A 24,097-nucleotide genomic window follows, 5' to 3' on the forward strand; every position below is an offset into this window, starting at 1 on the left:
GAGCAGCCAGGGGCTGGGAAATTACCATCCTGGCCCCTCATCATCCCTCCTGCCCCAGAGAGAGGAGCCACGCTGGTCCTGATGGCTCTGCTGCCCTGCTGCTTATCTCACACCTTCCCTTCAGGCTACCAGGAACTCCCAACCACACACAGCCATTATTAACACGCTGTCATTACTCTATAACTACACAATAAATATTTTGTGACTTATTCTTGTTTAGAAAACACTGTCTACCACCAGTAAAATGGAAAGTTAAGGCCAGTTAAGGCTGAATTGCTTCTAATTAATAAAATGGGCAATCAGTTCCATACATAATGTGTATGTTTTTCAAGCCATGTGTTTTCAGAGATTTATTTACACTAGAATCACTGTCACAGGGTTAGCTTTCCCACTTAGACAAATTACTGAAAATTGCAGGTTTCCCAGCATGTACCTGTAATTGCAGTCACACACAGAACCACAGAATGGTTAAGGGTGGAAGGAACCATCTGACCCTACAGTCACAGAATTAGAAAGCACCACTATTTGAAGGCTACTTCTCCCACGTCAATAAAAAACCCCCAAATGGCCCACAGAGGGAAGAGAACTTTTATGATCTCATACATGTTTGCTGATGGGTGGATGTCTGGGGCATTTCCTAGCTCCCAGCTTCAACACTGTTTTGAGTTCAAGATCACAGGCCTGGATCTCAAAACCACAGGAAAGATGGCATTGTAATGAGGGAACTGTGACATACAGCATCCTGCTACCTGCCAACAATAATGAGCTTCAGGTGGAAGAGACATTATCCACTGGAACAAAGGGCAAAGGAAATTATAATTCTGACCTTGTCTTGTCTCTCCTTTCCCTCATACTGCTTTAAAACCATGTCCAATGAAAAACCCCAAGTGTATACAGAGCCTTTTAAGCATAGATTTAACTTTGTATCAAAATAAGCAACACAACAGTAATTGTGAAATAAAAATCTAAATTGAATGACTATTACATGAGTGCAGGTTTATTCTATCAAGCAAGAGAAAAATTATTTTTTCACTCCTTCTAAGACAAAATGTTATTATCACAGTAGCAGGTAACAGATTTAGGACTAGGTGAGAGGAGAAGTTCTATCTGTGATATTTCCTTCCTTCTATTATAAAAAAAGTATGGATTTTTTTTTAAATTTCCCTGACAACTTTTCTGAAAGCTGTTTCTCCCTGGTAGCTGGAGTCTCCAACACTGGAGTTTGTGTTGAGTTGTGCCATTTGCAACCTGACTGACCCTGTGAGACTGGTGCTTCCTTTCATTACCCTTCCATGTTCCAGTCAGTTCTCCACAAATGAAACTGAACTTTTAAGGCCATGTAAGGACACATGGAGGGGGTAACTAAGTGGTGATGATTTTGACTCTTCTCTCCCTGGTACACTGCTGGCCAATGACATCCCAACCCTAAAACTGGCCTTTTGCCTATCTTTGTCTCGGGCTACTCTCCAAGGATTTGACTTTCACATAAACTTTGATTATGCTCTTAAAATCTCAGATTGACATATGGTTTTTCTTTCCTGATCCCTAAAACCAAGTGACAGACCAGATCCACACCAGCACCATTCTTACCACTTACAGGGACCAGGAAGGAAAGAAAGGCAACAGAAAGCAGCACAATACATTCAAGCAAAATCAAAGAATATCCCTTGAAAATTATTTAACACTTCCAGTTTTGTAGGCTGCAACATGTCATGTAACTATTGAGAAGAAAAGAGGAAAACACTGTTTTTCTGCACTTTTGTAGGCTGCAAGAAAACAAACCATCTTCCCAAATGAGCACATGAAAAACTTCTCAGAGCTTTTACATGCAAGAACACAAAATAACCTGCTCTTCATATACTGTAGTTATAAGAAAATGGCAGAGATCCCAGAAGAACGGATTTGTGTCCCTACTTTGTCTTGGAAACTGAGGCTTTCATTCCACCAGAGCCTCGGCAGCCAGATGAAGCCCTCTGGTCTGCTCCTGCTCACCTGCTGCAGTCAGCTGAACATTTGGTGAAAAAGAACAGGAGCCCTGTAGATCACTCCAAGTATAGCAATATATTTCAATCATGCTGTTTCACAACAGCTCCAAGCATAACTTTTAACTGGCTTTTTCTTGACCAAACTTTGCAGACCACTATCATAAAACCCACATGTGAGCTGAGCCCTGAACTGGTGAGGGGTATCCCTACCGTGGAGCGAGGTGATCTCTGAGGTCCATTCCCAAGTCTGATTCTGTTTGAGCGCCAGTGTGTTCAAAAGTGAATTCATGGAGACACCACCGAGTCAAAGGGACTGTCAAAATGAGCAAGACATGTCCACTACCTTTTACTGCTGCTTTTCCTCCTGAGGGAATCACTTTGTGAGTTTGGATGAAGCGGTGACAGAGATGTGCTGGATGTTCAGCATTCCCAGCTAAGTGAATACACGCCCCCAGAGATGAACTGTGTGGGTGTGTGATGCTGACAGAGGGGAGAAGCTGCGTTTCTTTCAATACTTTACTACCTGCTGTCATCAGCTGCCTTCTCCCTGTTTCAAAAATTGCAGCAAGCCTGCTGAAGTGCAGCATTCCTTAAACAAGTTCAGAGAGTGCCTCATTTGTTCTGCCGTGACAGTTCTGCTGTACTTTTAGATGCAATATAATTGGATAAACCAGATGAAGAGGTGAAAGTATTGGGAGAGAGCAAGCACAGTGTTTAATGCCATTTTTGCATCAGCCTCCACCAAGAAGGTTGGCTTAGATGATGCAAATATGGCATATTAAATGTAATTTCTCTTTGCCCCAGGGCAATAGGCCCATAGATCAAAAAGCATCATGCCCTAGGTCTGGGCTTCACCAGAGCTTTGCCATTGGCTCTCATGTCATCCTTACAAATAACCTGGAGAAATAAGGTCTAGATGTAATCTCCAGTGGGTGGATGTAATATTGGTTAGAAAGCTGCTTGCAGAGCACTTACCAAGAACACACACTGAGCCAAAGGATCATCAGGAAAAGCTGTGAAGGGAGCTGCCTTAGTCAGCATTTCCAGAGAACCAGGAGTCCACACTGCACACTGGCAGTGGAAGAGGCCTTTGGTGTACAACTCCAAGTGCCCTTGGAAACACGACAGGGTGTAGTGCAGCTAAGACAATGACAGGGTTTACCCCTAAGAAAAATCACCAGCACACACACAGAACTGAGACAGAACCAGCCATGGGCAGCTGTGTGGGTGGGAATTTGTGGCTGTGCTCATGGCAGAAAGGCAAACCTCACACAAAGCTCCCTGTGAACCATGCACACAGCAGGAAATAGTGCAAACCTCTCACTTGTGCTGCTGAGATCACAGGTGGCTTCACACATCTTGCAATATAAATAGTCTGGACACAAAAATCAAGAAATTCATTAACCAGCTGCAGAGCACCCAGAGGAGAGCAAGACTAAAAGAACATACAGAAAACTTCACCCTGAAGAGTAAATCAAGGTTACTGGAGTTCTTCAACATGGAGTTCCCAAAAGAGGCCATAGAAAAAGGATGCATAAGTACATAAAAAAAATAATACAGAAAGGAACCTCACTCTCTGTGTGCATTCCAGATGAGTGCTAACATGTTAATTGTAACATATGAGGTATAAGGACAAAAACTTTCCAATAAACCACCAATTCCAGTAATGAGCTAAGTAGAGAGAGCAATAGAATTGCTCATATATATGTGTCAAGAAGAAGTGTATTTATTCTGCCCTGGGCCAAATGGCTAGATTAGCCAAGTTCTTGAGGTTTTTTCCAGCTCTACTTTGTAGAAGTATATAACATACTGCTACAACCTTGAGTATTTCAGTAACTTCATCTCTTTACGGAAATTGGGTTAAAAATTGGCAAGAAAATTAAATGCTTTTGATAGATCATGACTCCTGACAGGGAATCTTTTGCTATGTATCAAGTGTCAAAATTACTATTCTCAGAACTTACTCAAAATTACAGTAGTTATCTTCATTATGCCTGAATTCTTACCAGTATTTCATACTTGTGCAGGGCTTCGATAAAAACTTTAAAAATATTCCGAAATTGGCTTTTTAATTAACAAAATAGCACACGCTTCCTGTTAATGCACGTCAGCATTTCATTTAATGTAGGAACCTAGATGTACAGTATTTGCCACTTGAATAAAAATTGCTAATTGATCTGATGGCAAACCTAGCTTCCCTTCTAACTACTTCTTATGCAACAGTTCTTCCTGGCCTTTGCTGTTTTATCCAGGCTTTCTTAGAGTTTAGTAGATTTTTAGAGCTATAAAATTAATTGTTGTATTTAAAATACAATACAAATACAACAATGAAATAACTTAGCCTGCATTTTCTCATTCACAGAACACACTGAATCAACTCTTTTTCAGCCCAGAATTGTTGCACAAACACAGTGTGCAACAAAACTGTATAAAAGACTATTTTAATCTCAGGCATTTTTGTCCATGCTTTCACAAAACTGTCTGCAGAACTCTGACACAAAAAATGTGGGTGTGTGGCTGCCTGAAAGAGTTCTGCTCTTGCCACCCTAAGTGGATTAAGTTGTAAGGTAAAATATTTTGCCTCTGCCTCAATATGATCACCTTAACTTGCAGCAACAACTTTGAAATTAAGCTAAGCTGTTTTCATCACTAATGTAGTAACTTCAAACACTTAAAAGTAATTTTTCCTGATCATTAACATGTACATTGTCCTCTAGTTGAAAATTGACTAGGCAAAATCTTACTCACCCCCCTCTTCAACACAGAATCCCACAATAACAAGCCACTGTAATTCCACTCCCTCAGTGGAATTACACGATCATGACAGCATAAATAAGTCTGTGCTAAGCTTCCTGAGCTGACTACACAAATTACACACAAGCACCAGAGGAAGAGTTAACTTTCAGCTGGGAAAAACTGCACTAGTCCTTGGATCCATGAGCAGTACCTGTTCCTATAGTAACTAAGGGTTTGATCCTAAGGAGCCTCTTTTTCAAGGATGTAAAATCACCCTACAAATAATCATCAGTGTTTTTATCCAGTTTAAGTACCCAGAGATCACACAGCACACTGCCCAAGCTGACCTGTATCCCCTAGCACAGGATGGTGCCACAGGCACTATTATATTCATCTCAGAAATAAGAAATTATCTAAAGGAAAAGATCAATGAAATAACATTTTCAAGATAAGTGAGGAAGATAAATACGAGGTCAAATCTCAGTCTGACTATCTCACCCCTAATCTCTGCTCTCCCTCTTTATGGAGATAGAGTCTGAAGGTGTGATTAATAATACATGACTTTTTCAGCCATAAGGGAAACAAGATTTGCTAGTTAAGATGTAGCCTTTGTTACAAGTGGCATACACACATCACATCTGGTTTTATATGTTGTGATAAAAACAAAGAAAAAAAGGCACCAGTTCCCCATTGGAGCAGTGAGAGATGTGACATCAAAGAAATTACAACACTCTTGACAAAGCAAGAGGAATCTAGAGTGCTCCTGTGCAGAATGAACATGGAACCAGATATGTATAAATAAAACTGAATTATTATAGCTGAAATGCCCAAGAGAAAGAACTCAAGGAGGAAAAAAGGCTGCTCTGCAATCTTGCCAAAGGACTTCTGGAACACAGTCATTCCTGGTGTCAACACTGCACACAACAGCCTTCCAACAGGACACAAAGCTGCTGCACCCCACAATACCACACACTGCCCAAAGCTTAACATCCATCTTCCCCACACAGATCCCTCATACTGCGAAACAGCTTCTGGGTATAAATCCTCAAATACCAATATCAAAGACCACTCCAAACAAAGAGGCCTCAAAACACTGTTGTTTGCTGCTGCAGCAAAAAGTTTTGTTAAGACATCTTTTTTTTAAAAAAAGGGTGTGCAGGTATCTGTCAATATGGTACTCCAGCCTGAGTGCATATGTATATAATTTAGTCAAAGCTATAATTTTCTACTGCTTTCAGGGGGTGATGTGCCATTTATGGGCCCAATAGCACAACCTGAAATCTAGGAAAATTGTTTCTAAACTACAGAACCAGGTTTTAAGCCGTGACCTCTATCTAGATGCCACAGAAAGGAACATTTACAGTAGCTGTATTATTTTAGGGAGAAATGGGGGAAAACCAGAAATGCCCACACTATAATGTTAAAGTACTGGGGGTTTTGGCTGTATTAACAACAGGCTGCGTGTAACAGTCCCTTCCACCTCACAAGGAGAAGCACATCCCAGAGACATCTCCCCACAGCACCAGTCTGTGCCTCTGATTGCTGACAGCCAGCTCCTCACCTGCCAGTCTTCAGCATCTACTTCTTGCTCTGTGCCCTCTCAAGTACGTGTTATTTACAGTTTTCTTTTCAAAGAGAAGCATTCCCTTTAAAGCAGTACTCTGGTTTAGCTGAGAACTAGACGTGTGATCTTTGGAAGCTTTAGTGGAGCTTATTACATTTTGAAAATAAGTATCTACAAACTCCTACTTGTGTTCAGCCAGCAAGAGCACAGCAGGTCTGGCTCCTCAGCCCTGGCTCCCACGTACCCGGTCCGTCTTGCCCTCGGTCTGGACACTGGTGCGGCTGCGCGCGTCCTGCTCCTCCTCCAGGTCAGACACGTCCTCCAGCTCCTCGGGCGTCTGGGGAAAGGCAGGAAAGGGTTAATGTCGGGTGCTCATGTCCAACATCTCCCGTTTGGGCCGAGGTAAGGTCTGACAAACACCAAGCAGCCCCGTTGGAGCCCTTATTGAACTCTTTGTTTAAATTGGTGCTGTTAGCAAAGGTATCTGACAAGAAACCTTTATGTGACAAGAATGGATTGTGAATGTGTCACTTACCAGTTCTATTAAAGCAGCACAAGTTCCTGCACAACCAGAAAAAAAAAATGTCCTTAATTTGCTATTTTTATACATGGCATTATTTAATATACCACTGTCTGTTCCTTCTAGTCACACAAACTGCTGGTTGATTCTGTGACTCTGTTTCATTTACGACAAGAAATTTTCTATATAATAAAGATCTTCAGATTTATTTACTGCTTCCCTTTTACCAAAATATTACTAAAAGAAAAGGGTTTTCATGCAGAAGTTCTGAATTTTATAATAAATAACATAGCAAAAAACCCACACTGAACATTACTTTATAAAGGACACTAAAAAAACATTAAAAGCAAGTTTCTTCTATCAGCAAAACATTGCACAATGAAGCATACAAGGTCTTTGTGATTACGAACCACTTAAAAAATACTATTGGTTCTGCCAATGCAATAGAGCATTCAAGAAACTTTCCTTTATCGAGTAAATTCACAAAAATAAAAAGCAAAAATACACAGAACCAAGCTCTACAAAGCCCATGACAGATCTACCACCACCTTGACATCTGGAGTTCCAATTAGAGGAAAATCCTGATGTTCTGAGTCCCCCAAAAGCCTGACATTCCAAGAGAACCATAACAAGACCAGGACTATCAGACAACCGTATAAAAAGACAGGCAGAAAGAAACCCAGCTATTGCTTTTATCCAATTTTCAATCAAGTCAAAGATAATGTTTTAAATCCAGAATTGCTGTATATTCTCACTTTCACGTTTTTACTGTCAAGGCATAAACAAACAAGATCAGTTCAGAGGGACACTGCAGGGTTCTGTCATTTATTTCTGGGTCCACAGCACTGTAATGGCACTGCATTAACCTGAGTAAATCCACCTGCATATATGTGTGTCCTTTGGGAAAGAACCTCTGTGGTCAGAGGGTGGTACATAAACCACAGAGCTCAACAGCAGCCTTGAAACAAGGCTCAAATAGCACTCCATTGCTTCAGCAGCACACAGACAATTTCACTCACTGAAGAAAATCATCATTTCTACGAGATAACACTGCAAGAAATAACTCAGTGTTGGTGCACAAGTTGGCAGAAATAGAACGCTGGGGGTGACAAATACAGCTAAACTTCCTCAGGAAAAGAGGCAATCAATTTCTGGGACAAAGATAAGCATAAAGCTACACTGCCAAAGTGGGGGAAAGGGCCATCTTATTTTCAGGCAAAGACTAACACTATTCTGAAGTCTCAGTTTTAAAGCTGGATTGAGACCTAGTAAGAACAGTCAAAGGCTGTTACCATACAAAAGTTGTTGGAAAAAGCTGAAGTATGGAAGCAAAATGAAATTTTGGTGATGATGGATATCCCTACAATAAAAAAAAAACTATCACAAACTCCCATTAACAGAAACACTTAGGGACACACTTATTAGAGGACCAATAACAAAGGATATTAAAATACAGTAACTTCAGCTTCTCAGGACTACACTGACTCCCTCAGGCAGGTAAGAGCCTTGACTAAGTTTACAGAAAAAATAATTACTTTTAAATTTAAACTATACTTGAGTTACAATTACAATTTTAAATACCACATTGCAATTCTTGGGTTTCAATAAAACTAGTTTGGAATTTTTCCCCCAGTGATCATAAAGCTGGATTCATGGCAGCAAAGCACCATTTCTTCCTGGGTGAACAGGTACCTGAGAATGCCACACTTCCAATACAGGGTTTCTTTCTCCTACAAAACATGGAATTCAAAATGTTGTGACAGGGCAGAATGGTTAATATCTTTATATCAGTCACATTATACATAGGTAATATTTTAGGTAATGCGTTCAAGAGCTTTATGCCATTGTTACCCCATGACAAACTGTATATATTTACAAAACAGTTATTTTAGGGCCATCAAGAGGATTTTGTAGAATTCCACTGACACTGTTTTTCTGTCAAGCTATGGAAGTCAAGCTATGGAAATGTTACCAGCCTCCACATGGAAACATTAGCAAAGAGGTCAGCAAAAGGACAGTAGGATAAGACACCTCTCAATGGCAGCCTCAGGTAAGCTTTCCAAAGGTGAAATCATCACTGTATTAATCTGATCTGGCACTTTACAAATCATAGAGCAGAGATCTCCTTCCAGCTGCACTGGCACAGGGATTCCCTCTCCAATTCTTTACCATACACAGAACATCGACTCAGGATCCAAGTGCTGCTCACTCAAACCCCTCGTGGGCTAAATGCAGTCACAAACCTTTTTGGTTTTAAATTGCCTATGCCCTTTTCCTGTCAGTAAACCCTGTGTGTGGCTGGGATGAGGATTTTTCTGCAGACAGCCAGAGGACTGCACTGCCATTGAGCTCTTCCCAAGTCATTCTCTCCAAAGCCCGCGTCTGCCACGTCTTGGACTGCTGGTACCACAGAATTCAGAAAAACAAACCTATCCAGTTATTAAAGGCTAAGGACATTTCAAGCAGAGGGAACTACTGTTATTTTCAGACACATCAAAAACTGAAAAAACTCCCCACTGTATCACTGAGAACAACAGAAGTAGTTACTCAATTGTTTTCTCTCCTTGGAAGCTCTTTTATGCAATTCAAGGCAAAATTGGTGATCTTTTTGATGTTGCTCTCATAATCCACTGTTTATTACATACCTGAGACACACCTGTATCTGCTTACATGAATACTGAATATTCATGTTGAATATTCAATAAAATCTATATATATCAATACATATCAAGCATGAATGTTCATGCTTGCATATTCCATGTGCCAACACACAGCTATTCAAAGGGAATGCCTAACGACTGCATGGTCAAACTGGTACAACACAAAGGCTTGCAGCACAAAATGGTGTGCTAGCATCAATAAACAGAAATTGTGCACAGGGAGAACAGCACAGCTGGAGGACTGGAGTGAGAAGCATGGAAGGAAGCTGAGAGTATTGTTTAAGACTCCTAACAGGCATCTTATCAACTGCAGGTGACAGAAGAGGGAGAGATTTGAGTCCTGTACTCAGTGACGCAACAAATACAAGACATAAATGGCAAATTCGCTGTGAGACGTACAAAGCATGGAATTTCCAGTAAGTGTCAGGAAGAATGCTGAGGGGTAAAATGAAGCACAAGACTCCAGTCAGCAATAACCTACAGACTCGTGTAACACGGTGGTAAATGGAGGCTAGAAACAAATTTGAACAAGAAAAATTAGGTTTCCAGCAGCCACAGGAGCAGAACTCTTGAACAGTCTCCCCTGGAAGTGCTGGAGGAGGGAGAAATTCATTCCAAGATGAAGTCTGAGCAGCATGCACTACAAACAAAGGGATGGAGCAGCTGGGAGCAGAAGTGAGACACAAGGGCAGGCAGGACACCCGGTCCAGGGCTGCAGGAGATTTTGGTCCTTTGTGAAAAGCCTTTGCTGATCCTGACAAAAACACATTCAGGTACATTCCTACACATCCATTCTAGGCTGTAATTCCATTACTGTGGCTGACAAGCAACACAAGTAGCATGCACTCCTTCTCACATTTCAATGATTGTAATAAATCTGCATTCTCAGTGGGTTTGCTACTGAAGACTCGGGCTGAGGACTCAAAGTCATATTTATAGCAAAGTCTAATATTGATGAATTTGACACCTTGCTGGTACTCAACTCCAAGCCACAACAGCAAGTCATTACTATTGCACCCAGGTGATTTCAGGATATAAATTACCTTTTCATCTATGAAATGAAACCCACTCTCTGATGACAAACCTTTTAATTTGCTTTTCTACGAGGATTTTAGAGAAAATAATTAATAAAACCAAGGTCTTGCCCCTAGTCTTTATATCTCTGCCAGTTTTTCTAAACTGGTTGCAAATGGGCTTTTTGATTTCTCTGGTTTTTAATCCAAGCTTTGTAGAACAATTTGTTTGACTAAGTTTCACAGCATCTTCTCCAACACAAAGTTTTTTATGAAAACCCCCTCAAAAGTGATTATCCAGAGAACTTTATCTATATAATTTGCTTGCAAAGGTCACATACAACCCATGGAACCATCAATCCTGCCAATAAAGGGTTTCAGCTGCTAGAACATAATGCAGAGCCAGGTCTAAAATCTCAAAAAACACAGCATAAATGGACAAACAGGCATAATGGTGTGAAAGGAAGCTATCTCCTCTTATCTAACATTCAATTAAATGTTGACCTTCACACTGTCATTATATGCTCTTATGCTTTATCTTATCTTGGTTTCAACAGCCCCATCATTCTTTTCCAGAGATCAATACTAAAATGCAGAGCAGACTAACACCTTAACAGGAGCTAAGCTGCTAAGTGATGTCTTTATTTTACCCCTGCAAAAGCAGTTATTTGTGCTATGTAAATCCCACAGCAGCAGCAGAAATGCTTGCATGCACTCCAGGAGGATGAGAGTTTGTCTATTATGTCCTTCAGTGAGCACACAATGGTTTACAGAGATTATCTGTTCTACTGTGGACATTTGCCTAACACCCAGATTTTGAACATCTCATCCTGTCAGGCCGCACGTCACTCAGTGTAACAAACCACAGTACACCAGTCACAAATGCAAAAATAGCATGCTCTGCAAATATTTAGCTACTGAGTGGTATTTTTGTGTATTAGACACAACACAACTATTATCTCACACTTAATTCTGCCAGATGACACACTGCCAGAGCAAGAGTTTGATCCGTTACAAAGAGAACAAGAAACCCCAAGCATTTTTTATCTTTTCTGAGTAGCTGAGTAAGAGCCTTACATAATTGTTGCTATCTAGTCATTTAAAGTACTTATCAAGTTTTTGCTAAAAGCAGTTGAGTGTTGAGAACAATAACCCCCACATTATAAAAGTCAAATTAAAATACTATGTTATTAATTTGTCAATATTGTGACATATCAATACTATGGTAAATACCATCCCCTCTGTTAAAGATGATCACCTGCCTGTTCTTGAAATCTATTCTTGGCATTAGCTGGGATATTTTCAACAAAAACCAACAAATGCTAATTAAGCCAGAGAGCAGAATTCTGTCTTTGATAGCAGTAATGTCACCAAACACTGGCAAGGAATTTGTCATCAAACAATAGTAAAATCATTATCCTGCCACAGCCTGTACACATTTTCATTTTCAAATGTAGGTACTAAACATTTCTTGTTACTGACAGAGAAAATTCTGCAAAAACCTTTTTTAGATATTAAAGTTGAATTCCCGTTAAGATCAGTGAAAATAGAAATTTTGGTGAAAACAAGAATTTAATTATAAGAATAAGTGGACAATTTGACACTGAAAGGTGAAACTATTTTCAATAATAAAAGATGCTACAGGATAAAGAGTACATGTTTTAAAACTAAGAAATGCTGTAAACCCACAGTATGGGGCAAAAGTTGCTGTGTTGTTACTGGACGCTTGGAGGTTCTGTTTGCTTGTTTCACAAGTCATCTAAGAACATTCTGCTCCAGGAGATTAAGACCAAAAAAGTCTCAGAGACAGCAAGGCAGATACACAGCCTGACTCCATGTGCCAATCCCTGTGCTGCCAGGCCTCACATGAAGATAACCATCTTCTCAACAACCAGCCAGGAGACAGGGAAGATCTGAGCTGAGGAGCATAACCGAAAAGTTTAAAGTGCAAATTCGGAGTACTTCCCTCTGAAAATCCTTTTAAAGAAAAACTGTGAAGTTAGCACATCTTTGTAAATTGGCACAGAGAGTTTTAGCACGGGTTTTCTATCCTAAGCTCATTTTTTGTGCTGGGAACGCGCATTTCAGCCCTGTTCTCATCGCTTCCTCTTTCCTTTCCCCAACAGGACCATGTATGTATGTATGCCACTCTCACACAATGCCTACAGCAACTCAAACAGAGATTTACTCCAGGAAATACTGACCTACTTATGCTGCACAAAAGCTCTGAACACATCTTTAACTCTAAAAAGTTGGGGGAAACTTGACAGCTGCATGAAAATCCCATCTAGTAATGGCATTGTACCCAAAAGGGCCCAAAGGTACGAGCAGGGTAAGATTTACAAACTGTGGTGGCTAACAGCTGGCCTAGAGACCTCACAGTTATAAATAACCCTAATTATAATTCTGTAACTAATGATAAACATTGTAATTATATAACGTGGCCGGGCTGGGCCATTGGGGAGCCGGTCTAGGCTGGTGGGGACCTGTGGGCAGCTACTGGCAGTTAGCCAGGAGGCAGCTGGTTCAGGAGTGACCCCAAAGCCCCTGGGCTCCAGAGCAGTGTCAGGAATGATCCCAAAGCCCCTGGGCTCCAGAGTAGTGTCAGCAGTGACCCCAAAGCCCCTGGGCTCCCAAAGCAGTATCAGGAATGATCCCAAAGCCCCTGGGCTCCAGAGCAGTGTCAGCAGTGACCCCAAAGCCCCTGGGCTCCAGAGCAGCGTCAGCAGTGACCCCAAAGCCCCTGGGCTCCAGAGCAGTGTCAGCAGTGACCCCAAAGCCCCTGGGCTCCCAAAGCAGTATCAGGAATGATCCCAAAGCCCCTGGGCTCCAGAGCAGTGTCAGCAGTGACCCCAAAGCCCCTGGGCTCCAGAGCAGTGTCAGCAGTGACCCCAAAGCCCCTGGGCTCCCAGAGCAGTGTCAGCAGTGACCCCAAAGCCCCTGGGCTCCCAGAGCAGTGTCAGGAATGATCCCAAAGCCCCTGGGCTCCCAGAGCAGTGTCAGGAATGATCCCAAAGCCCCTGGGCTCCCAGAGCAGTGTCAGCAGTGATCCCAAAGCCCCTGGGCTCCAGAGCAGTGTCAGCAGTGACCCCAAAGCCCCTGGGCTCCAGAGCAGTGTCAGCAGTGACCCCAAAGCCCCTGGGCTCCCAGAGCAGTGTCAGGAATGATCCCAAAGCCCCTGGGCTCCAGAGCTGTATCAGGAATGATCCCAAAGCCCCTGGGCTCCCAGAGCAGTGTCAGCAGTGACCCCAAAGCCCCTGGGCTCCCAGAGCAGCGTCAGGAATGATCCCAAACCCCCTGGGCAGCCAGTGGAAGGTGCCTGCTGCCTGTGACCCTTGGCACACTCTGCCATGGGCCCCTCTCCAAAGCTGCAGCAGGTGACACGTTTCTAAAACCTACAGCACAACCAGAAAGGATGCTCAGATTTCAGGGCTGCAAATCCTTCACCAGGTTACCTGAGGACTCACTTAGGAACCTGAAAACTTCTTTACTTTTTTCCAGGTATTTATTTCAAGGAAGTACTTTTTTGGGTATAACTTTTAAAGAAGAATTTCAAATCCCTAAGAATAAAATATGATCAAACACAGGAATTAGAATCACACAACTCTGCTGCAACCCAAGCCCCTGCCTTGATTCCACAAGAACCATGACAACTGATATACAGCTTCATGCAAAGCACAGCCTTTGCTTATGTTTATGAAGTAGGAAAAATCACCATATGGCTGAGAAGCTTCCATTTTAAACTCAGAAAACTAATAATCAACAAGAATAGAACAGTAGGTTTTAATACAAGTGATTTGTTCTTCAGCTATCTAAAATGTATTCCCCATTTCCTCTGCTGGGTTGACATACATTTGCTCCATCTAGTGGGAAGCTAATTAAGACATTTCATTTATAATGGAAATACTTGCTAAGCTGTTTAAAAATGGATCGTGAAAAATGAATTAAGCCATTGTTCTTTTGCTAGTAATCTTCATAAAGCAAATTATATATGGCTTTATATATGAGCACTTCATAACTGTGTTTGAAACAGATTTCTAAACATCACCTCAACCTTTGAAAATGAGAAGAGATTAGAACTTGCTTTCTCTCTCTCAACTGTATGTATTAAAGATAAACAAAAACATCTTTACTGTCAGCCTGGCTAACCTCAAAGGCAACCAGAGAGGTGCTCTGCATTTTGCTTCTGTGAAAATTCATAATGGTTCCCATTTTTAATACATGCCAGAGGAACAAACTGGCCAAGCACAGGCTGCTCCACCCTGCCATCAGCCCCTGGAGGGTCACGGCCAGCCTGTCACTGAGAAAGGCTCTTCACACCAGCTCCCAGAAGCTGGGCCATTGCCTTGGGCTGTGGGGCTCAGAGGGCAGTGCTGAGTGGGAACAAGAGGAGCATCCCAGCTGTGAGTCTGAGGGCCAGGCCCTGCAGCAGCTGGAGCACACAGCCAGCACGCTGCCATGGACACCAGGAGGGAGCTGCAGGGGGCCCAGCAGCAGGGCTGCATGCAGCTGGACCGATGCACTCTGCAGGAAGGGGCTGACAGCAATGCACAATGCAAATACTGCACCTAGGAAGGCAGAAGCTACAAACAGAACAGGCTGGGGCTGCCTGGAGCAGACCAGCTGAGAGGACCTTGGGCTCTTGGCACAAAGAACACTGGGCAGGAGCCAACAGTGCTCCTCGGCAGCCACACACAGCATCCTGGGAGGGAGTGAGGTGTGGCAAGATAAATCCACTTCTGAGAACCAGAGTGTTGAAATTATACTTTAAAACCATATAATAGAGTCTTCCTTCCTGCAGAATCTCTCTTTCCTCTCCAGAAGTCTCCAATTTTTGTGGAGGAGAGTATATCCCATAGCCAAAACAAAACCATTGTTTCCAGGCAGATGAAATGCAGGAAAGAAACTGCTTTTGGAATACATCAATATATTAAAGGTAAAAAAGCGCAGTGAATATCTCATTTTGACAGTGTTAAAAACATTTCAGAGCTCAGAAAGGACAAGACAATTCAGAAATCCACAAGAAATGGAGGTTTATCAGATGAATAAAGCCTGAGCAATGGTGGCCCCCTTAGCAAAGATTTCTAACATGCCAAATCAAGCTATTTCTGTTACATGAATTATGCTAAATGATCACACTAAAAAAAATTCCCTTGGATAGATTAATATATTCCTCAGCAAAAGGTTGCCAATGATAAGTGCATTTCTCAAAGAGGAAGAGATGAAATTACTAACTACAACCTCAACATCTGCTCAAGCCTCTTCAGCTTCAATGACCCCCTGCACTATCTGAGCTCAACTAAAACAGATCATCTTTAGAAAAGACACCCAGAGTAAGCCTGTCCATCACAAAGCCATGCCTCACTGAGAAATGCACCCTGTGATGCACAGCCTGCTTCTCAAAGCGCAGGTACCACTGCTGTCATCCTTCCCACACATTCCCGCCCAGAACTTGACAATTGTTAAGCACAAATTTCTGCTTTAGAAGCCATTCCTCCCAGACACTCAGACAAGGGAAATGAAACCACCCTAGCCATGAATCCTGTATCCATCACTTTCATTCCTGCTTCTAATTATCAAGAGGCTTCAGATGCCCAGAACACACATCCACCCACCCTCAGCCATTCAGTAACCAATAATGTGCAAGTGAATGATCAGTGCCAGCTGATATGGAATTAAGGAACCCATTAAGGCCATCACTGTGCAAACCAGCCTTCATGTGTCCCAAATCACTAATTTCATTCTGCTCTGGGAGGCTGAGAGCCTTCATTACCAAGCAGAGTCTCCAAGCAAAGCAGAATTAAATGCTCCCAACAGCTGCCCCTCAAAGAACACTAGTTTGGGTCTAGCTTCTGAACAACTTAGTCATTACAGGATTTGCTTACAATTTTTGTAGATGCTAAAGTTCCTGTTTGCATGTGAAATTACTTCTTCCATCTGGGAAGGTTTTGTGAACAAGTTCTGTGAAAGGCAGTACAGAATCCTCCCCTCTAAGACATTGAATGAGAAAGTTATTCAGATTAGCACTTTGCACATTTTTCACAATATGCAGCTTTGACAGCCTCTTCTGGCCAGTGAAACAGGAGAGACTCAACACAACTCTGTCACCTGCTAACAGACTGACAGAGATAAAACTGCCATGAAGTCAAACACAAGAGCCTTAATATATATGAAAATCGACCAAAATCTTATGTATGAAATTTGGGTTTCTTTATGTCCAAACTGAATCTTCCCCTTGTAGTCCAAGTTTATGCTGTTTCTATCCATTATGAATATGTAACACAGCTTTTCTCCAGTCCAACAACATTTCACATCAGTGAAAACAGCTAGCCATCTTCTCTGCTCTCCCCTTAGGTTCTCTGTTCCCTGGGCTAATTAGGACTAACACATCTGGTGTTTTTTCACAGGTCACAATTCCTAATGCTCTGGTCATTGCAGCTGCAACAAATCAGAGTGCACTTGCTTAAACAGCTAGGAAATTTTGGAGGTTCTCACCATTCATTTTGGGACATAAACCCCCACTTCTCTCATTTTTAACTATGGTACCTTACAAAGCTGAATTGCTGCAACCAACTGTAACTCAGTAAAACCTTGCTTGGTTGCATAGGCTGAAATTAGTCTTTCAGACATCTCCAGTATTCTCTGACTTGAACAGTAAGTGAACAGCAAGAACTAATAAATCTAAACACAAATTAACCATAAGCAGCCTAAATTTAATCAGTAACTGGCACTGATAGAAATATTTTTATCCCATGGCAATAGATTTTAAAAAGCGTACAACAACAGAACAGAATATGGGTACTTCTTTTTTTAATGCAAAGAGGAAAACACACATGATACATACTTGCTAGAAAAGCACTAAGAATTACTGGGGAGCACAGGCTAAAGAGGATGCAGCTGTACCACATTCCTGAAAACAAGGGCAACCAGACTTTTGTAAGTATCTGCAGGCACAAAGACAGCAAACCTTATGGAGTATGCCCTCCCTTCAACTGAGACCTGAGCCTCCACTGCAGGTACTGCATGAAGGGCTGGGCACTGCACTTCCCAAAGGAAGGGCACAGCTAGACAGCAGGGTCCAACAAGCATCAGCATGACGTGGGAAAAAACCAAACAAACCCAATCTTTAAGTGCACAGCAAACAAGCAGAAGGAGATCACCCATCCTCAGGGACATTAAAGTGCTTTAAGATGCCATAATAAGATGTATGGAGTGGATTTAAGGATGAACTTTCTAAAGGGAATAGACTGGGATTGACTGCTTGAAGACACCCTCCAGTTGCCAGCTGTGGATATTTCTAAGAACAAGTCAGACAAATGAACGCTGGGAATTATTTGAAGTTAATCCTGAGCTCCACAGGAGACAGTATTGATAGAGTTAGGTCAGTATCTTTAGAGTATGTATTTGATTGCTGCATTTATCTTAGGTCAGATAAAAATCAGAATTTATGCATTAGTTACCCTTTTCCAAAAAGACTGGCGCCCAGTTTTCAGGCTTTACAAAGGACAATTCTTACACTACCTTAGCATGAGGCACGAGAAGAGTATCTGCATATAAACAACACAAGACAAACTGTAAGGTAAAAGGAGAGAAAATAGAAAAGAAATGAAAAAAGGAGGGGAAGGAAATGGAATGAGGATAAAAAGAAACACCACAGTGTGAGGCAGGACAGTGCACAGCTATGCCTGCGATGCAGCACCAGGAGTCCTCAAAGAATGCTAGGCTACATCTTTGTGGTAAGCTGTTTGTGTGGGCTGCTGAACGGCCCCTGACAGGAATTTCAATCGCTCCTCTTGCCTTCTCTTTGTGGAGGATGGTAGTTTTTAGCAATTAATACTGCTCAACCTTTTTTCTTCCCCAGGCAGTAGATAAATCTCAGAGCTCATCAACATACCCAAGAATAAACAAAAAGGGAGCGGAAATGTATCACAGCCTCAACCCAAGCTCTGCCAGGTGGAGGCTGACTGCCAAAGCCCTGAGCTATCTGGCAGTCCCACTGGCTGAGCAGGACTGAACCATGCCATCTCTAAAGAGCCAGGCTGCAGGTAGTACTTGCTGCTGAGCTCTCTGGAAGAAAAATATCAGGATAAAAAGAAGCTTTTTACTAATGAACTAAACACAACCTAAAATTTCATCTTAGTTTTACTCTACCAGGTGAAAAACGTGAGAATTTTAGAGGGAGAAAAGAGTCCTGTGAGTTATAAATTCACTATGTTCTACAAATGCATAGTGCAATTTAATAACCCAAACATGGAAACAAGACCAACAACACAGCAGAAACCCTATCAGACAGGATGATCTTTTCATTCAGGAAAAAATAACTCACTTTCTGCAGTTTAAGGACAACCAGGGTGAGTCACCTGATTGCTGACCTGTGAGTTTCCTATAAACTATAAATTCCTATAAATCAAGCAGCCCAGTCCGAGATGGAGGAAGCTGGAAGATGCAAGGTTTAAGGCTGTATTAAAGGAATGGAACCACCAAGAAAAGCCTAAGTTTAGGCACACACAGTTTCAGACTTCATCTCTCTTGGGGACTGGTTCCATTTCAGCAATAAGTGATTAGCTGCAAACCCCAGCATTGGTAAACTAATTCCACTGACGTTGCTGTGCTTAAAATCTGGCTAAGTTCTGCTTCTGGCTCCACTTACCAAGGTGACAAGCAGATATTTTATTGGTTCCCTCTGAGCAGCCAGCCTGAGCTCCACACTCCCAAGCATCCAGGGCACCGGTGTGCCCTCACACCACTTCAGGCACATAACCCAGGTACTCAGGGCCCTCAATGGCTTTGCCTGTTTGCTGCATTTACCATTCCCTCACTAGAACATCAAACAATTCTTCATGTCTGTTCGTCATTTGCTAAATGTCAATTAAGTCTCATGCTCGTTTCTCTATGCATTTGGAATGCAGCTTTCCCAAACCCACAGCATTCCAGAGTGTATCTGACACTGCCTTTGTGGGGCCAGCCAAGCTCCCAGCCAGGCACGCCCTGCTCAGGTGGGATGCCAGACTGGTTTCTCACTAGGGCAGAAGGGTCCCATCCCCATTCTGAGGAGACATCAGCAACCAACATACAGCTGACATCTGCTGATCTGATTTCCTCCACACACTGATCATAAAGTAGGCAAAAGGCAGGCAGAGGTGTGATTAATACAACATACATAGGCAGGAGAAATAGGGATGCCAGCCCCCCAGAGAGCTCTGACACCAATTACTGTGGCCAAGCCTGTGCCTGCCCTGCCAGACCACACAGTCAGGCAGTGAGCTTCAGAGTCTATACAACAATGAGGACAGGACACTCCCTGAGGTGGGCTGGCCAAGACCCAGCAGAGAACCCACAACAGCACAGCAAGGCACCAGGCTGGGGCCCCGCAGCTGCCCTGGGTGCAGGGGCTGCCTGGGGCCGGTGTCAGGTGACAAAGCCATTCTCAGGGACACACAGCTGCACCTGTGTGCACCCCTAGGCTGCCAGGGCCTGGCTCTGGATGCTTTCCAGCAGCTCTTTATCCCTCCTGTGGACATGCTCTGCTCTGTCCTAACATGGAATTGTGACTCTGCTGTAGCAGACTGCAGGAGATTTCAAAGGCCCAATCACATTGGCCCATATGATCATTTCTCATGATCACATTTCATGCTGGACCACGTTCAGCAAGAAGGAAGGCTTCTACTTTCAAAAAGAATTATGTTCAGCTTGCTAAATAATCAGGTTTCCTTCTATTTTCTGTAATTCTAGGCAGACTACTTCATGAAGACCAGGATCACAAGGCACCCAGAGTAACAAACTAATTTTAAATTAATATTACTGCTCCACTTTCCAAATAATTGAAGTACCCGCTATAGCAATTGCCCTGGAGGCCCTGTTGCTGTTTGCTAGACTACAATGGAGGAAGGGTGCAGTAAAACAGCAATTTCAACCCAATCCATGTGCTAGAGGATGCACAGCCCTGCTCTGCTGCAACACACTTCCCTTCAGTACTCATATACACTGATTTTGTTGATAATATAATGGAGGGACTCTGTCTCTATTTTAACAATAGGCTGTAAGTGCCAGGGTTTCTCAGGAAATTAGGCAGCATCAGTCTTGTAAACCTCTACAGAATCTTTTCAGATAAGAAGGACACACAGATACCATCTTCAACTTGCCAGATTCAGTGGAGGATATTTTTTTTTTTTCAATTCTCTGGAGAATTTTTTTCCAAGGTTTCTTTTTGTGTGAGTCAGTTTCCCTGTTATCACTATCACGTCTCCTTATGTCCAACTCCCTTCATCAACTGCATTCCAGCCCTGAGCACACCTTCAAGGAAACAAGGGATTCAAGTTGGCAAGCAATGGTAATTTTACACAATGGAAGGAAGCTGTCATTAAAAGCAGAACCTGAACTCAAATATACTCATGGAATACTAAGGAATTCTAAGAATGGAAACCAAAAAAAACCTCAGGGAAGCAATAAAGAACCAATTAATCCAAAACATTGTCCACTATCACGCTGCTTAATCAGCAAGGACATGCAGGACAAGAGGAGCAGATCAGACCCTGCTACACCCACAGCAAAGCACAGAATGACACAGACCCAGCACTGCCACCCTACTCTTGTGCCAGCAGAACTCAGATCACAGTCTAACACACATCATTCTCGTTAGGTTTTGAGGCCCAGTGCCATCTGAACACATCTGTGATGTACCTCAGCGCTTTTCTGCACCACACTAAAAAGGATCCATCCTACCAGATGAAAGGGTCCACAGTGATAATGGCAACTGAGGAATTTCAACTAAGCCATGCACCTTACAGATCAGATCACTGTGACAGCAGTGAAGGGAAAGGCCTAGCCTGAGCAAGGAAGATCCCAGAGGCAGAACTGCACCAGAACTGACAGTGCTGACTGCAGCATCCCAGCCACAGCCTGAGCTGCAGCCCCCATTCCCAGGCTTGCCCTGCTCCTACTCCAGGGAGCCAGTGACAGGAGGCATACTGTAATAGAGTATCTATGATTTGTAACACTTTTACTGTGCTTCCCAGTTTTGCTTCCAGTAATTCAGTCCTTCCATTTTAACAGCATGATATTAATTCCATTCCTCTGGGAATATAATTTATATTAGATAGTAAGCACCAAATGGCAAGGAAGGAATACACATCACTTTTTCTTGCTCTAAGAAAAAAAAACCCTTAGCAAAGATTTTAATGTTCCAGAAAAAATACTGTTATGTGCTTAAGTTTCTAATGAGACACTAAACCAGAGCTATCAAATAATTCTGGAAGGTTCTGTCTTTCTGAATGAGAAGAGTAATTCTGTGAACAATTAAAAGCATAATCATGTGTGACACTTGCAATGTAATTTAATCCCCAGACTGGGAAGAACTGACATTTAAAGTAGCATGTTAAGTCAAAACTGTTTCTGCCATCCCTAAGCATATTGACTCCTGTGTGTGACCCAGTAATCCCAGCACGAGGAGATTTCCATGGAAAGCCATAAAGCAATCTGCTGCTGAGGAGTTCTTATTTCCCAGCCCTGCATGATGCCTACAGCTGTACAGTCTGGGCAGAAGACTGCCCAGATTTGCCAGGACAGATAACAGCACATGGATCTTACAGTGGACACCACCACCACTATATCTGTATCAGCATTTCTGAAATAATTTCTTATTTTTGTCTGTATGTACCCATAATTTTTTTATTTCTTTCTTTCTTTTCTTAAAACAAAACACAACACAAGATCCTTTCCATTAGCTGACACGTAAACTGGAAATCTAAGCCAGGCTAAAGAAAATCCCATTTTTAACTGGAAAAGATGGGTCATACATTCCTGTGCTGAATGTAAACAATGAGGCATAAACACAGCCAACAACAGAGAAAGTATTACAGACCAGCAGCAGCATGGAGTGCAGCAAGCAGCTTCCTTTTATACCTAAGTTTAACACACTATTGCTTTATTTGACCCATCAATTCCCCACTGCTGCTGGAATTCTAATAGATAAAATTTAAAAGCAAACAGTGAAATCAGACATGTCTTGAAAGGGGTCCTGGATAACATTCTGCTTTCAACAGCAGGTTGGACCAGCTGATCTCCTGAGGTCCTTTCCCTGAGTGAGCCCTCTGTGCACACTTCTCTCCTCCTTACCCTCACTGAGAAGAGGGTGAGACAAGTGAAATATGTGATGGTGAAAATTAAGATGGGGTTCAAAAGACACTGCAGTACTTCTGCCTTAAAAAGAAGGCTCCATTAACCAGAAAATTTTGATAAAAAATGAAAAACAACCAAGTAGGATTAAAAGAATTTAAAGCAATGGGGGGAAAAACTAGTATGTGTTAAGATACAGAAAAGACAGGTTTGAGCATGGCACTGCCCAAGCAGTGAGTTCCTGGCACTACTCCAAATACCCACTCCCATTTACTGCTCTCACCAGGAGGGTGCAGGTGAGCTGCTGCTTTGGAGAGGAAAAAATCTTCCCCACCACACCTGTACAACACAAGAATGGCCTGACAACATCAAGTGCTTTCTCAGAAGCTTACTATAGCTGCAATTAGGGGAGCCTGCTCCTCCAGCACATCCATAAAACAGCCCAGGAGTTCTAGATACTGTTCCTCAGAAGGAGGGCAGCTGCTTTTGGCATTCCTCTACCACTGGATGATTTCTCTGGACAGAAATAACAGTACACATGGATGTGAAAGGGCCATTTTGGAATTGTAATAGGAGGATAAAGGGGGGACTTATTTTTCTAGTCACTGTTCATTTGGTATGTAAAAAAGCACCCAGAATCTAAAATCAGCAATCTCCCTGTAAAGCCTGAGCAAATGCCTGGAGCATGGGAATGGGGCAGCAGTCAGAAAGATGTACAAAGAACCAAGAAGTTAAGGCCTGTTAATCTCAAAGGGCAGAAATGCAGAAGCACACAAAAGCAGGTAATTTCTCTTGTCTTTTGTTAACAACACACACAAAAAAAAATCCACTATTTCCCAACTACCCTGTGGAAGGACTCTACTTCTACTTTGTTTAAGCTAAGGGGACCTGAAGAAGGGGAGGAGGGGGAGCCACACATTCCTGAGTGAAATAATATCCACTCCTGTGTCTGAGATGGGAAGGCTAAAGCATGTGCTTTTTTTCCTCTTCTTTCTCTCTCCCCTCTACCTGAGATGTGAATACACTATCTGCTTTTAAAATCAATAAACTATCTGTATTTTTAATATTTTTTTTTCCCTTGTGGAAGCACCTCAGCTTTTAAGAACAGGTGCTTGTTATGGTAACTGGGGCAAGTCCAAACTAAAGCTCTTTCTCAGGGTAACATCCTGCCCACAGGAGGATGCAACTTTCAAGGAAAATGCCCTGGATATTATTAACACATACACTACTGAGCAGCTTTTTACTCTGTAAAGCAACAAAGTCAGCAACACTATCACACTGAGAACCAGAAGCCATCTGATTTGCTGAAGATATTAAATGCCCCAAACTAATGAAACTGAGACCTTTGAGAGTTTGTTACATTGTACATAAACATGAAATAGAAACAAATTTATATGTATAGCTGTTTGCCAGAAAAGAGGGATTTGCTTCATCTATTTAGGAAGACAAACTCCCCTGGTACTAAATGGAGATTAGCATTTTTGAAAATGTCTGCATGTTGAATT

General features: G+C 42.3%; 1 protein-coding gene across 3 annotated transcripts in view; it reads right to left on the reverse strand.

Annotated features, from left to right (window-relative positions):
- The window catches only part of CTNNA3 (catenin alpha 3), a 418,277-nt gene that overhangs the window by 49,300 nt on the left and 344,880 nt on the right, over nucleotides 1-24,097 (reverse strand). For all 3 annotated transcript variants that reach the window (XM_084210853.1, XM_084210854.1, XM_084210852.1), the window contains exon 14: nucleotides 6,530-6,622. In XM_084210853.1, coding sequence (XP_084066979.1) covers nucleotides 6,530-6,622 — 93 coding nt within the window. The remainder of the gene's footprint in view (nucleotides 1-6,529; nucleotides 6,623-24,097) is intronic.

This window comes from Fringilla coelebs (assembly GCF_963513975.1).
Source record: "Fringilla coelebs genome assembly, chromosome: 8".
Taxonomy (NCBI): Eukaryota; Metazoa; Chordata; class Aves; order Passeriformes; family Fringillidae; genus Fringilla; species Fringilla coelebs.